This window comes from Mastigoproctus giganteus, chromosome 5 (genome assembly GCF_048544385.1).
Source record: "Mastigoproctus giganteus isolate SK-2022 chromosome 5, ASM4854438v1, whole genome shotgun sequence".
Classification (NCBI taxonomy): Eukaryota; Metazoa; Arthropoda; class Arachnida; order Uropygi; family Thelyphonidae; genus Mastigoproctus; species Mastigoproctus giganteus.
Genome location: NC_143579.1, coordinates 237,289,845 through 237,302,143, shown reverse-complemented (window position 1 = coordinate 237,302,143; position 12,299 = coordinate 237,289,845). Strand labels below are relative to the sequence as shown.

Sequence of the window (12,299 nt, the reverse complement as noted above, 5' to 3'; positions counted from 1 at the left end):
CGGGTGGCTGATTGTTGGAACAAACGTCTATCTGTCGTGGAAGGTGATAGTTTAAATAAATTCAAGGAAGAACTAGACAAACTATTGGAGGGAATATATAGGTGAAAAAATGGGAGGTGCAGTTTTTTTTTTTTTTTTTGGCTGATGCTGTATAAGCTTGCTTTCTTGCATCATATGCTAATTAAACTTGAAATATCTATACCAATATCATTAATAAATATTAGAAACAATAAGGAGCCCAGCACTGAACTCCATGGGGCTCTCACTTGTAATGTTAGTCCAGAAAGGGTAGCGGCTATTTTATAACCACTGTCTTCTACCAATGAACCATTCCTTTATTCATAGTAGTAACTTTCCCTAATACCACAATGCTCCAATTTATACAACTGTTTTTGTGGGATTACATTAAAAATTTTACTGAAATCTTTCTAAAGTAAGCTCCCTATAATTACTGTGTTCCTAACGCAGTAACTACCGAGTTATATATACATATAACATGAATTGATATCATCAATCACTACAGCAGCAGCATTCCATTTGGCTTAAAAAAAAAAAAAAATCAACATAAATAATGTTTGTAATAAAAAATAAAAAGCAGAAGCAAAAAGAATGACATCATAATCTTACTGGATTACTGATCAAATCATTTTCTATACAGATTCTGACTTAAATCAGGACGAGATTCTAATGCTACTTCAAGAAGATTAAGAATAAGATATATGTTGCACTCTGGTGCATCAAACAAGTGCTAGTCGAGTTTACTGAACAATCAACATGTTGGTGCTACTATGTCTGTAGATACATCAGGCCAATCATGCTGTAAACCTCTGTAATTTGATCTTTGGCTAACATCACACAACAGCTTCCTAAGTTTAAAATACTAGATTCTTGAAGGATTACACAAATTGTCCAAGAACCCTCCCAACCCCTACAATTTTAAAATCAGTATCTTCAATGTCAAACCATGGCAACAATTCAATTCAGCAAGAAATATTCACATCGCCCAACTTGTAACCCAACAGACTGACTAAATATGAATGCCATTATCATTTGTTGCCATCTCACAGAAAGAAATCACGAAATGTGCCACCGTATTTCACTAACCTTTTCAGAGTATGTATGCATATACAGTAGACTCAATTTTCTGGGATAGACGATAAAAAAATATTCCCGGATAATTGATTTCCTGGTTAATCCAAAAATACAGTAAGTCCCTGACATACATAACAGATACGTTCCAGGACTTCTTATGTAAGTAGAGTTTTACGTAACTCGGGAATAGCTAATAAAATATTGCTACTATATCTGTGATATGCTAAAATTAAAAAAAAAACATAATATCATTAGCATTTAGCATTAGCATTAGTAGAGGCATTTGATGCAAGAAAGCAAGCTTATGCAGCATCAGCCAAAAAAAAAAAAAAAAAAAAAAAAAAAGTAACATAAATAAATAAAAATAACCGCTTCCACTTCACCCCTCTGTTCGTTCGAAATACCTGTCCAGCTGAGCCTTAAACTTATTTAGGCTATCAACTTCCACGACAAGGGATGGAAGTCTGTTCCACCCACCAACCACCCGCTGGCTAAAGGCAAATTTCCGCACATCTATCCTACATCTGTCTTTCCTCAATTTGAATTTATGCCCTCTCAGGTGATTTTTCTGAGCTAGAGGAAGAATCCCATCAGCATTGAGCATGCTCAAACCATTCAAGGCTTTGTACACCTCTATCAGATCATCCCGCTGGTGCCTAGTTTCCAGACACTGTAATTTGCAAAACTTAAGCCTTTCTTCGTAAGAGAACCCCTTTGTCCCATTCACCAATCTAGTTGCCCTTCTCTGTACTCGTTCCAGCAGCTCTACATCCTTCCTGAAATGAGGCCTCCAGGCCTGTATACAGTACTCTAGGTGTGGCCTGACCATTGCCTTATACAAGGGAATAATCACCTCCTTATCCCTGCTAGAAAAATTCCTATATATCATTGACAATACACCATGAGCTACTCTTGCAGCTCGTCTGCACTGCTCAGAGAACTTCATATCTGCCTGCACCACCACCCCCAGGTCCCTTTCATTCTCTACCACTGTCAGTGTAGTACCACAGAGTTGATACGTTGCTCTGGGGTTGCTGTTTCCCATATGTAGTACTTTACATTTGTCAATGTTAAACTTCATTTGCCACCTCGAAGCCCATCTGCTCAACCTTTCCAAATCCTGTTGCAGCAGCATAGTGTCAGTAGTGTCCTTGACAACCCTGCCAACCTTCGTATCGTCTGCAAACTTGGACATTAAGCCTGATATACCATCATCAATATCATTTATAAATACAGAAAACAATAAAGGCCCCAATACTGAACCCTGAGGGACTCCACTAATAACATTAGTCCACGATGAGCAGTGTCCATTGATTACCACTCTCTGTCTTCTCCCCCTCAACCACCCCTTTATCCATGGCAGCAACTTGCCTCCAATGCCACACTGCTCCAATTTGTGCAGCAGTCTTCCATGTGCAACAGTATCAAAAGCCTTTCTAAGATCCAAGTATATAATATCAAAGTTATTCCCTGCATCCAGTTCTTTTGTGACTGCATCATAGTATCCAATCAAATTGGTCAGGCAAGACTTCCCCTTAACAAAACCATGCTGTGTCCTAGCTATAACTGAAGTCTTGTCTAGATGATCCTGCAGTGCTTCTTTCACCAGTGCCTCCATTAATTTTCCGGGAACAGAAGTTAAACTCACAGGTCTATAATTACTTGTATCAGCCTTTGATCCCCCTTTGTGAATTGGGGTCACATTTGCACATCTCCAGTCAATGGGTACCTCCCCTGAGTCCAAGGAAGCTCTCATAATTATGGCTAAGGGTTTGCTTACCTCCTTTGCTGCCTCCTTTAATATAACTGGATAGATCCCATCCACCCCAGGTGCCTTTCTTGTGTTTATCTTCAACAATTTCTCCTCCACTTTGCTCTCAGTTATTACAAGATTCTCTAGCTTACTGCTAGAGTTGAATACACCTCTGGCATTCCCCTCGCTGAATAACTCCTCATGTGTGAATGTCGATGCAAAATATTCATTTAGTTTGTTAGCTACCCGAGCAGGGTCATCAACAGTTGACCCATCGATCTCAAGTGGACCAATCTGATTCATCCCCTTCCTTGTAGAGTTTACATAAGTAAAGAACTCTTTGCTGTTTTTCTTCGCATCCCTTGCCAAGGATCTCTCGTAATCTGCCTTCGCCTGCCTAACCTCCTTTGTAACTTGGTTACAGATCAACTTGTATCTATCATAGGCGTCCGTGTCACGTGTTAATTTGTATGTATCCCATGCATTTTTCTTCTCTGCCATATGCCTCATTAGTTCATCTGACAACCATTTAGGCCTAAACCTTGAACAATATTTCTTAGTTGGTATGTAAAGCCTAGTAGCTTCCACGATAAGTTCTTTGAATGCTTCCCATTTTGAATTTGCTGTTGGCAATATCATCAGTTGATCCCACTGTATAGAATTTAAATACTGTCTCAGTCCATTGTAGTCGCCTTTACGAAAGCAATACCCCTTCCCTTTACCCCTAATGGTAGTTACCTCTTTGAGTAACTCCCACTTCAGCACACTGTGATCACTGCCACCAAGTGGTTCATTTATCTGCAGATTCTTAATGCATGAAGAATCACTACTGATAATCAAATCAAGAGTATTACTCCCTCTAGTTGCCTCCCGAACATGCTGATGTAGAAAACAATCATCCAATAAATCCACAAAAGCCTTGCTACTGTGTGAGTGACCAGCCCCCAAATTCCAGTCAATATCTGGGAAATTAAAATTCCCCATTATAAGACTCTCTGATTTACTGGCCCACTCTATTTCTCCGAACAGTTTCTTATTATACTCATCAGAGTCATTAGGCCTATAGCACACTCCTACTCTCAATTTTGATCTCCCAATGCTTATGTCACACCAAACTGACTCGACACTGCACTGTCCAGCGATGTCGACTGGCTTCACTTCCTTGGATTTTATGTGTTTTTTAACTAATAGCATAACCCCTCCTCCCTTCCTATCCTGTCTATCCTTTCTGTAGACATTGTACTCCCCAAATTCCAGTTCTGCATTTCTTATATCTGTGTGACACCACGTCTCTGAAATCCCCACAATATCTGCCTTTGATGTTTTGAGCAATACCTCAAATTCATCAAATTTATTTACTAAACTCCTAGCATTGGTGTACACACAAGTATACATGCACCTGTTCTTTTTCTTAGCTACCCTAACACAACCCATGTGTTTACTTGTACCCCAATGATTCCCAGCAGTCTCTGAAATATCCTGCATCTTATTTTCCAGGCTGCGGCTCATTCCAATAGAAGCAGTGCAAGAATCACTTTCACCTCTGCCAGTGGCTACTGTTAATCTATTAGTCCTTGTATCCCCCCAATCTAGCAGTTTTCCGACCCACCTAACATTGCCTCGATAGCATCAGCAAACATTCTTGCACCCTTTCTATTTAAGTGTATCCCATCCCTGTAGAAGCAGTCTCTCCTGTTAACAAGTACAGACCAGGCTGAAAAAAATTCTACCCCTTGAGCCCTGCACAATCTTTCCAGGGCCGAATTGATTGACAGGGCTCTCATCATATACTCCCTCCTATCGTGTCTGGGCAGAATTGCAGACACTTTCAATTTCAACCCTAATTCACGGCTTTTTTTCATCAGTGACCTGTACTTGTCAAGTAATTCCGCCGGTCTCCTACTCTTAATGTCATTAGTGCCAAAGAAGAATGAAGAATGAAGAATGAAGAAAATAGTTATATATTTTTAATTAGTTCAATTAAAAACTATCTGGGGGACAGCAGTAAAGTAGCCGGAGTGGCACACAAGAAAAGAAAACATAAAAGGAAGAAAAAATGCATATTATTGTACTGTAAAAGCTGATATGTATCTCGTAGTCTTGGTTATTATAGTTGACTTCACTGGTGCCGACCGCTTCTCATATTCTGTCTTTCTCCTTTGTGTTCACCATTGCCACAGACGAATCTGAATTCTGTGCGATACTTGTTGATGTTTGGCCATTTTCATACATCCCTATTATTTTAATTTTCTGATCCAACTCTATCGCTTTCCTTTTCTTGATAGATTTACCAGTACCACTGTTTTTGTGGGATTACATTAAAAATTTTACTGAAATCTTTCTAAAGTAAACTCCCTGTAATTACTGTGTTCCTAACACAGTAACTACCGAGTTATATATACATATAACATGAATTGATATCATCAATTCATGTTATATGTATAGTAGTAACTTGCTCATGATAACAGTCAAAAAATAAAATTTTCTGAAAAGAACTTCACAGGGTTAAGGTGAAAACTCACTATCACCCCACACGAGCTCACATTTAGTGAGCTCGTGTGGGGTGATAGTGAGTTTTCACCTTAACCAGAGTTATCACCCCACACGAGCTCACATTCACTATCACCCCACACGAGCTCACACTTACTAAAGCACATTTCTAGAGGTCACTGCCATAAAACAATAAAAACAATTTGCACTTTCTGGGTTACTGGGCTTTCCTGTTAGTGCAATTCATTATAAGCAGGTAGTAAACTCGATCTTATTGCATTTGCGATAATACCAACAGCTGGAATTCTGTGGGTTTTTAAGTTATTATAGTGAAATGTGTGTCCCATTCACTGAAATCTTCAGTCATATAAAAAAATATATAAATAACGTAACATAAGTCCAAAGCTACGTAAGTCGGGGATTGCTGTATCGAAAAATGTTCAGCAACCTACGTAAAAAGTATGGCAATAGATAAAAAAAAACGAAAAAAAAAAAACTTAATAATGCTTACTAAAACTTACCAATACAATGTTTCCCTTTATTTTTTACGATGCCGATTTTAAACCTTTAAAAATAAAGCTTCCCTTTATTTTTTTCAATGACTCGTATGGTTTGGTCAACAACATTATAATGGTTCCTTAGAGATTTAACAGATGCACCATTTTCAAACTTTTGAATAATTTCAAGTTTTTGTTTAATTGAAAGCACAACTCTTGTGTTTGCCCATCATTTCGCGATTTCTAAACAAAAAAAAAAAGAAGCTACTATAAAAAAAAAAAAAAACACACCCTACATCTGACATAAATAACAAAACAAAATTTTTGTCCTTTTGCAGTGCGATTGAGCACAACAATCGACACAACGCACTAAAACAAACTGAACGTTTGGTCTCTTTTTTTGAGTGGCAGGTGTGAAGACAGCAGGGGTTGCAAGGTAATAGGCACACTAATCTCCTAATGATGACTTATAATGCCGTTTCTTGTTGCTTATTTACGACTTGCAAAACATCTGTTTATACCTATTCTAGTTATTAATGAATTTTATGATTTCTGGTTGATTTTTTTAATTGGAGTCTTGAAGTGTCCCAGTTAATCCGATCCCGGTAAATCGAGAATCTGCTGTAGATGTTTTTGACAGTTGTTTTATATATGATTCAAATAATGTATCCATTATTGTTTTGAAAGCTTCTTCTAATATGTGCTGTCAACTGTCATTTGTTTCCAACTAATAATAATCCCAGTTTTAATAGATGGCAGCACAAAAAATAGCTTTTAAAAATTTGAAGAGATTGCACTTGTCAGCCATCTTTGTATGATTTTGGCTTACAAACACAAATTCTCTAGAATTCAAATCAAAAAGTTAATGAAACTGAATCAAATGATACATAAACAGATGTAAAAGACAGTATTTGAATACACAATAGTATATTCAAATAATACTATTTATAAAAAGTAAAGATGTGTTTTTTTACAATTTTTTTTGATTTTTTAAAATTTTTGTTTGATTTTTGACAATAATTTCACTGTAATGTTGGGCAACCAAATTTAAAAAATATCTGTGATTAAATTTTCAAAATTTCATGAGAACCTCTTCCTAGAGCCAACCCCTAGCAGGAAACTCACTACTCAGAGTCCATACAATTTCAAGAACTCAACTCCAGGAAAGGTTAACTAGCAAGTTAAAAAGCATCTCATGCTCCCCTGTAAAGGATGCTCCCAGAAAGAACCATCACCTTCACTGTCTGTAATAAAATGTAAACTGACCTTGAGATGCTTTTAAGTATAACAAATGCACAGAACAATCTCAGAAACATTTCATTTCACCCAATTTTACTGGGTGAAATAGAATGTTTCAAGTGAACTTCAGTGTGGTAATTCCAGCACCTCAGAAGTCAAATGGAGCATGCATTCAAGTCACAACCAATCAACTGTTGACAGACCTTGCAGAAAAAAGTGACAAAACAAAAATTAAATCAAGTGTAAATAGCAGCCAACCAATATTTAAAAATTGCAAAACTTTTTTTTTTTTTTTTTTTTTTTTTTAATGTACAAATGGTAGCTGAATAATTCTCGTAGGACAGATTATTTTCTTTCTCCTAACAGAATAACTCTGATAGGAGAGAACAAAAATTAATTCACTGAAGGATCTGGCTTGCAAATAGTTTTAAAATGGTTTCAATGCTCTTATGATTAAAATTAAAATAATTTTAAATACTAAAAATACTGACATATTGCATGAAGTTTCACTTTTTAAAACAAAACTGATGTTTTTTTAAATAAAGAATATTTTTAACTTTGTTAAATTTCATGCTGAAATAAAGATGCTAGTAATGAATTTAATAACTCAATATTAGTTAACATTAGTTCCACCATAATTTACATTGTAAGAGACATATTTTGAGGAATAATTTACTTGACAAAATACTCGAACTTTTACTCTTTGTCTTCTGTCTAAACTGTATTTATTAGGTGCCCAAACGAACCGAAAAATTTCTTAGGTGCATACACTGCAAATATCTAAGTATGAAACAGTATCATTTTATTAACTGAGAGACATGAATTAAGAACTGCAGCATTTTTTAACTTGTATACAGTGATCAGATGTGGGCAATTGCTCTGCTGAGATTTTCTGTAGCCCACAGAACCAACGATGAAATTGAATTTTTACAAGAAATATAATAAAGGTGAAAAGAAATATAATAGAGAAGAAAAGATAAAATTTTGTTGAAAGTTAGTACTTTGGTAAAAAAAAGTTCTTGTAAATTTCTTTCCCCTTCCCACTTGCTAATTCAATTAGGATTAAGCAAAGCATGCCAGAAGACATTAATTTAGAAATTCAGTGAGCTTCCAGTACAAAAATTAAATTTCAGTAGATACTGATAAATAAATCGCACAAACAAATTTCTTACTAAATAAACTAACACGGCATGACAAGCAAACCTAATGAAACACTATATTCTAAATAATAAATACAGATGATTTTTATGAGCATAAAAAAAAACAAAAAAACTGGCACCTACCAAATCATCAGTCCTTAAATCATAATAAGCTATTTATGATTAACAAAAAATGAAAGCCACCAATTATTATACTATATATGTGTCAATGAAACAATAATTCATTTACTTGCCTGTACATATATATTGGTAATACTGCAATGTATACATTAATTAAAAAATAAGTAATGAAAATGTCTCATTGTAAGCAACATCTTTTGTGAACTTTCTATTGTGTACTTTGCATTTTGAATCAGTAATTTGTTTTGCAACAGCCATGTTGGTAACAGAAGTTACCAATATGGCCTCTGAAGTATTATAGGAGTCTATACAGAACTCAAAATCACCAAATTATTTACAACAGCATACTGCCCCTAGGCTAATGGACTCTGAAAAGGTAAAAAACTCAACTTGTCATCTATAGTTGATGTAATTATATGTTGGAGCAGAATAATAATAACACTTCTCACACAAGCCTCAAAAGAATCCCCCATATGCTGTAACCCTTACTTACTCATCTTTAACATGTTCACTACTTCACCATGCAAATATGCAGCATCGGATTTTCAATCCACTTGGAGGAAATCATCCTACTTTTAGAACCTTTTCTTCCAGTCTGACAGAAGAAAAACCAGATATTTTTGTTAAGCAACCTTCACTGGAGGCCCATTAATTGGGTCATAGTGAAGAGAAAGCTCAATCCCATAGTTTCAATGCCAGGTAAAAAATGTCACTGGAAATGCCAGCAGCATAAGTGTTAAGGAGGATTATTCTCAGTACAAGGATGGACCTATTTTTACACTATATAACATCTCACTTAAATGCTGTTCAAGAGAGAAATAAATTTATTTCTACTTAAAAACGCAGTCTCTAATTAAAAAGCAGAAAATATAAAAACAGAAAAGTAAATACAGCATTGATGAATAATGAAAAGAAAATCTGGTCCTCATAATGCCTATGTTACTGTGCAGGACTTGCCATATACTTTACCTTGCAAAAAAAAAAAAAAAAAAAAAATACAAGCAAAATTGGAAAACTAACATTTTTGCTGTCTGCTTTTCTGACCACAGTTTCAACCATGGATTGAAAATCACAGGAGTGAGTCAATCTGGAAAGAGCAATGGGCTTTCTTCTTATTATGACTGAATTAATTAGCCCCAAGTGAGGGTTGCTTGACAAAAATATCTGGTTTTCCTTCTGTCAAACTGGAAGAAAAAGTTCTAAAAATAAGGTGGCTTTAACCCTCCAAGTGTATTAAAATTTGAAGTTGCATATTTGCATTCAAGAAGCAGTGAATGCGTTAAGTTATATATGAAAATATAAAGAAGACAAAAAACCTGGGCTCTAAATCTGTTAATCACAAAGATGTGACAGTGATGCAAATAATTTCAGAATAGACAAACGAAACTGTTTTTAAAATTTTTAAAACTGCTCTTTTTCATTTATTTAAATATTTTACTGTACAAAATAAAGTCTCTTATATAAAGAACGTGAAGATTCCATTCAAATAATTCAGGCACTTGGATAAAAGTCTGTAATGTGACAACTGCCTATATAATAATTATAACTAATTGCATACTTTGTATTTGAAATTGCACTGGAAGAAAGCTACAAAAGTATATGTGGTCAAAACTGTATTGTTCTCAACTGACAACCAACTACAGGCAGGACTTAACAGATTTGAAATGACACAAAGATGCTGATAAAAGATGCTGATCCAAAGAAATAGAGGAACATGGATGTCCTAACTGGATATTGGCAATGAGCATCAATTTTATGAGAGAACAGCAAAAACAGAAATTATTTTCTGAGCTCCAAATTTTAAACCATGACATGGATGGAGTTTAACTATGGGTAGTCTTGATTAGAAATTTTGTGTTTGAAGGAAATTATGATAACGGTGATACCGTTATTACCATTAAAGTTTAAGTTAGAAAGAACATGATGATAAATGATTCTTTAAAATCATCTCTATAAATAATTCTCAATGTCACTGGAAAAGTAAATTTAGTGGAAAATAAATTATATACAAAAGCCCAAAATTGTAATAGCATATTATCCTAACAATGAATTTATCAATAAGATCAATAAAAACTGAAGACTGTCATAGGGTTCTGTGATACATATTGCTTCATCACCTACCATTTTGAGCAAATTTCCTCAGAAAGAACAAATGTTATTATTTTTTGAGGTATAAAGAGAATGCAATTCCATGTAGATTTAAAAAAAAAGGTAAAAATATACTCATGGTGACTGAAAATATCAAGAATATACCAAGAACTCACAGTTATATTCCTGGTAAAATGGCAAAGTTAAGAGCATATAGCAGGGATCTTCAATGTGGACACATTTTAAGGGTTTAAATAGTTGGCATGGAACATGTCAGACTCTAATGTGTAAGCACAATGCTCAAATTAGAGGTGTTTAAATACACAATTTAATATTTGCTGTAGTATTTATAAAACATTTTATGCACCTACAGCCCTCTAATTTCATCAGAGAATGAATATCAGTAATGCAGCTATTTCAAATAACAAAATGAAGTAAAAATGGGTGATAAATCAAGGTGAAGGTGCTTGGTCTATGGGGAAAACTAGGAGTAAGTTTGAAATGATTAAGCAAGTGATCTGTGAGAGTAAGGGATGTGGTTTGAACAGTTCTGTGCAATAAAGTGCAAATGACAAAGTTCTAACCAATAAGATTTAGGTATGTCATATTAAAGCATATATAAAATATATGCTTGATTTCAGTAAATTCCATCAGTAAATTGTTAATCTCATCATAAATTGTTAATAACATCATAAATTGTTAATCAATAAGTTAATCTCATTAAATTAGCTTAACAATGTCTTCTTTAAAAAGACAAAAAAAATTTTTATAGATAATTTATGATCAAATTAAAAGAAAGATCAGAAAAAATAAAATTTATTTCAAATAACAGTTTTGAAAAATAAGCTAAAAAGGAAATAAATATATAAAAATTTATGATTAGTAACAAAATAGCACTTACCTGTTCATATAAAATACTGAAGTGAATTTTTCAAAAAAAAAAAAAAAAAAAAAAAAAGAAAGTATAAATAATGAAAAAAATTGCATGTGCAAAATCAAATAAAGACTTACTGTTACATTATACATTCCACCAGGCACTGGCTGACCACCAAATTTGACATTAATTGTGTACTGTCCTGCATCTTTTAATGTATAATAGATGGAGAATGTGCCATCGCCATTATCCACAACTTCAATATCTAAGTCAGATGGTGCGCCTGCAGTGCTAGTAATGCGACATGTCACTGCACCAGTTCCTGCTTGTTGGGCATTCACAGTAATGCAACATTCTTCTCCTATTGTTAGTTTCTCCTGGACACCTTCTACAAAATAGTATCATTTTATATATAATATTATTAAAAAACATGGAAACTAATTTCAGATAATCAGAGTTAATTAGATCAAAAATTGCTAGAAATTATAGAAATCTTATAATACTATGAGTATTAGACTAAAATATGGAATAGCAAGTGCTTAAAAAAACGGTACTCACCTTTGAATAAATATGCAATAGTTTTTTTAAAAAAAAATGGTAATTAAATCATTTAGGTGGGGAGGTAAAGGATTTAATTATGGATTTAATCTTAGCATCCATGCTACCACCCATAACATAGAACTAAGACACATTAAGAAATGGCATTCTCTAACTTCAAGAACCTCTCCAAAAATTTCTACTGTCAACCTTTCTTCCAAATCTTTCACCTCCTCTGAGCTTTCTGGCCTAGAATATGGTTTTAATTTTGCCGTAAAGGACCAATAGGTGGAATAGGACCAGGGTATGTCTGCCAGGGGCAAAGGTTGATGACGTTGTAGAGCGGATATCATCTTTTAAGGGCACAAAAGGTGATATAGTTGTACACGTTGGCACTAATGATATTAAGAGTAGGAGACCGGCGGAATTACTTAGCAAGTACAGGTCAC

General features: G+C 34.6%; 1 protein-coding gene across 4 annotated transcripts in view; it reads right to left on the bottom strand.

Moving 5' to 3' along the window:
- The window catches only part of LOC150086308 (filamin-A-like), a 470,984-nt gene that overhangs the window by 132,775 nt on the left and 325,910 nt on the right, over positions 1 to 12,299 (bottom strand). For all 4 annotated transcript variants that reach the window (XM_090374465.1, XM_090374466.1, XM_090374467.1 and 1 more), the window contains one exon: positions 11,451 to 11,701. In XM_090374465.1, the coding sequence (XP_090230591.1) occupies positions 11,451 to 11,701 (251 nt within the window). The remainder of the gene's footprint in view (positions 1 to 11,450; positions 11,702 to 12,299) is intronic.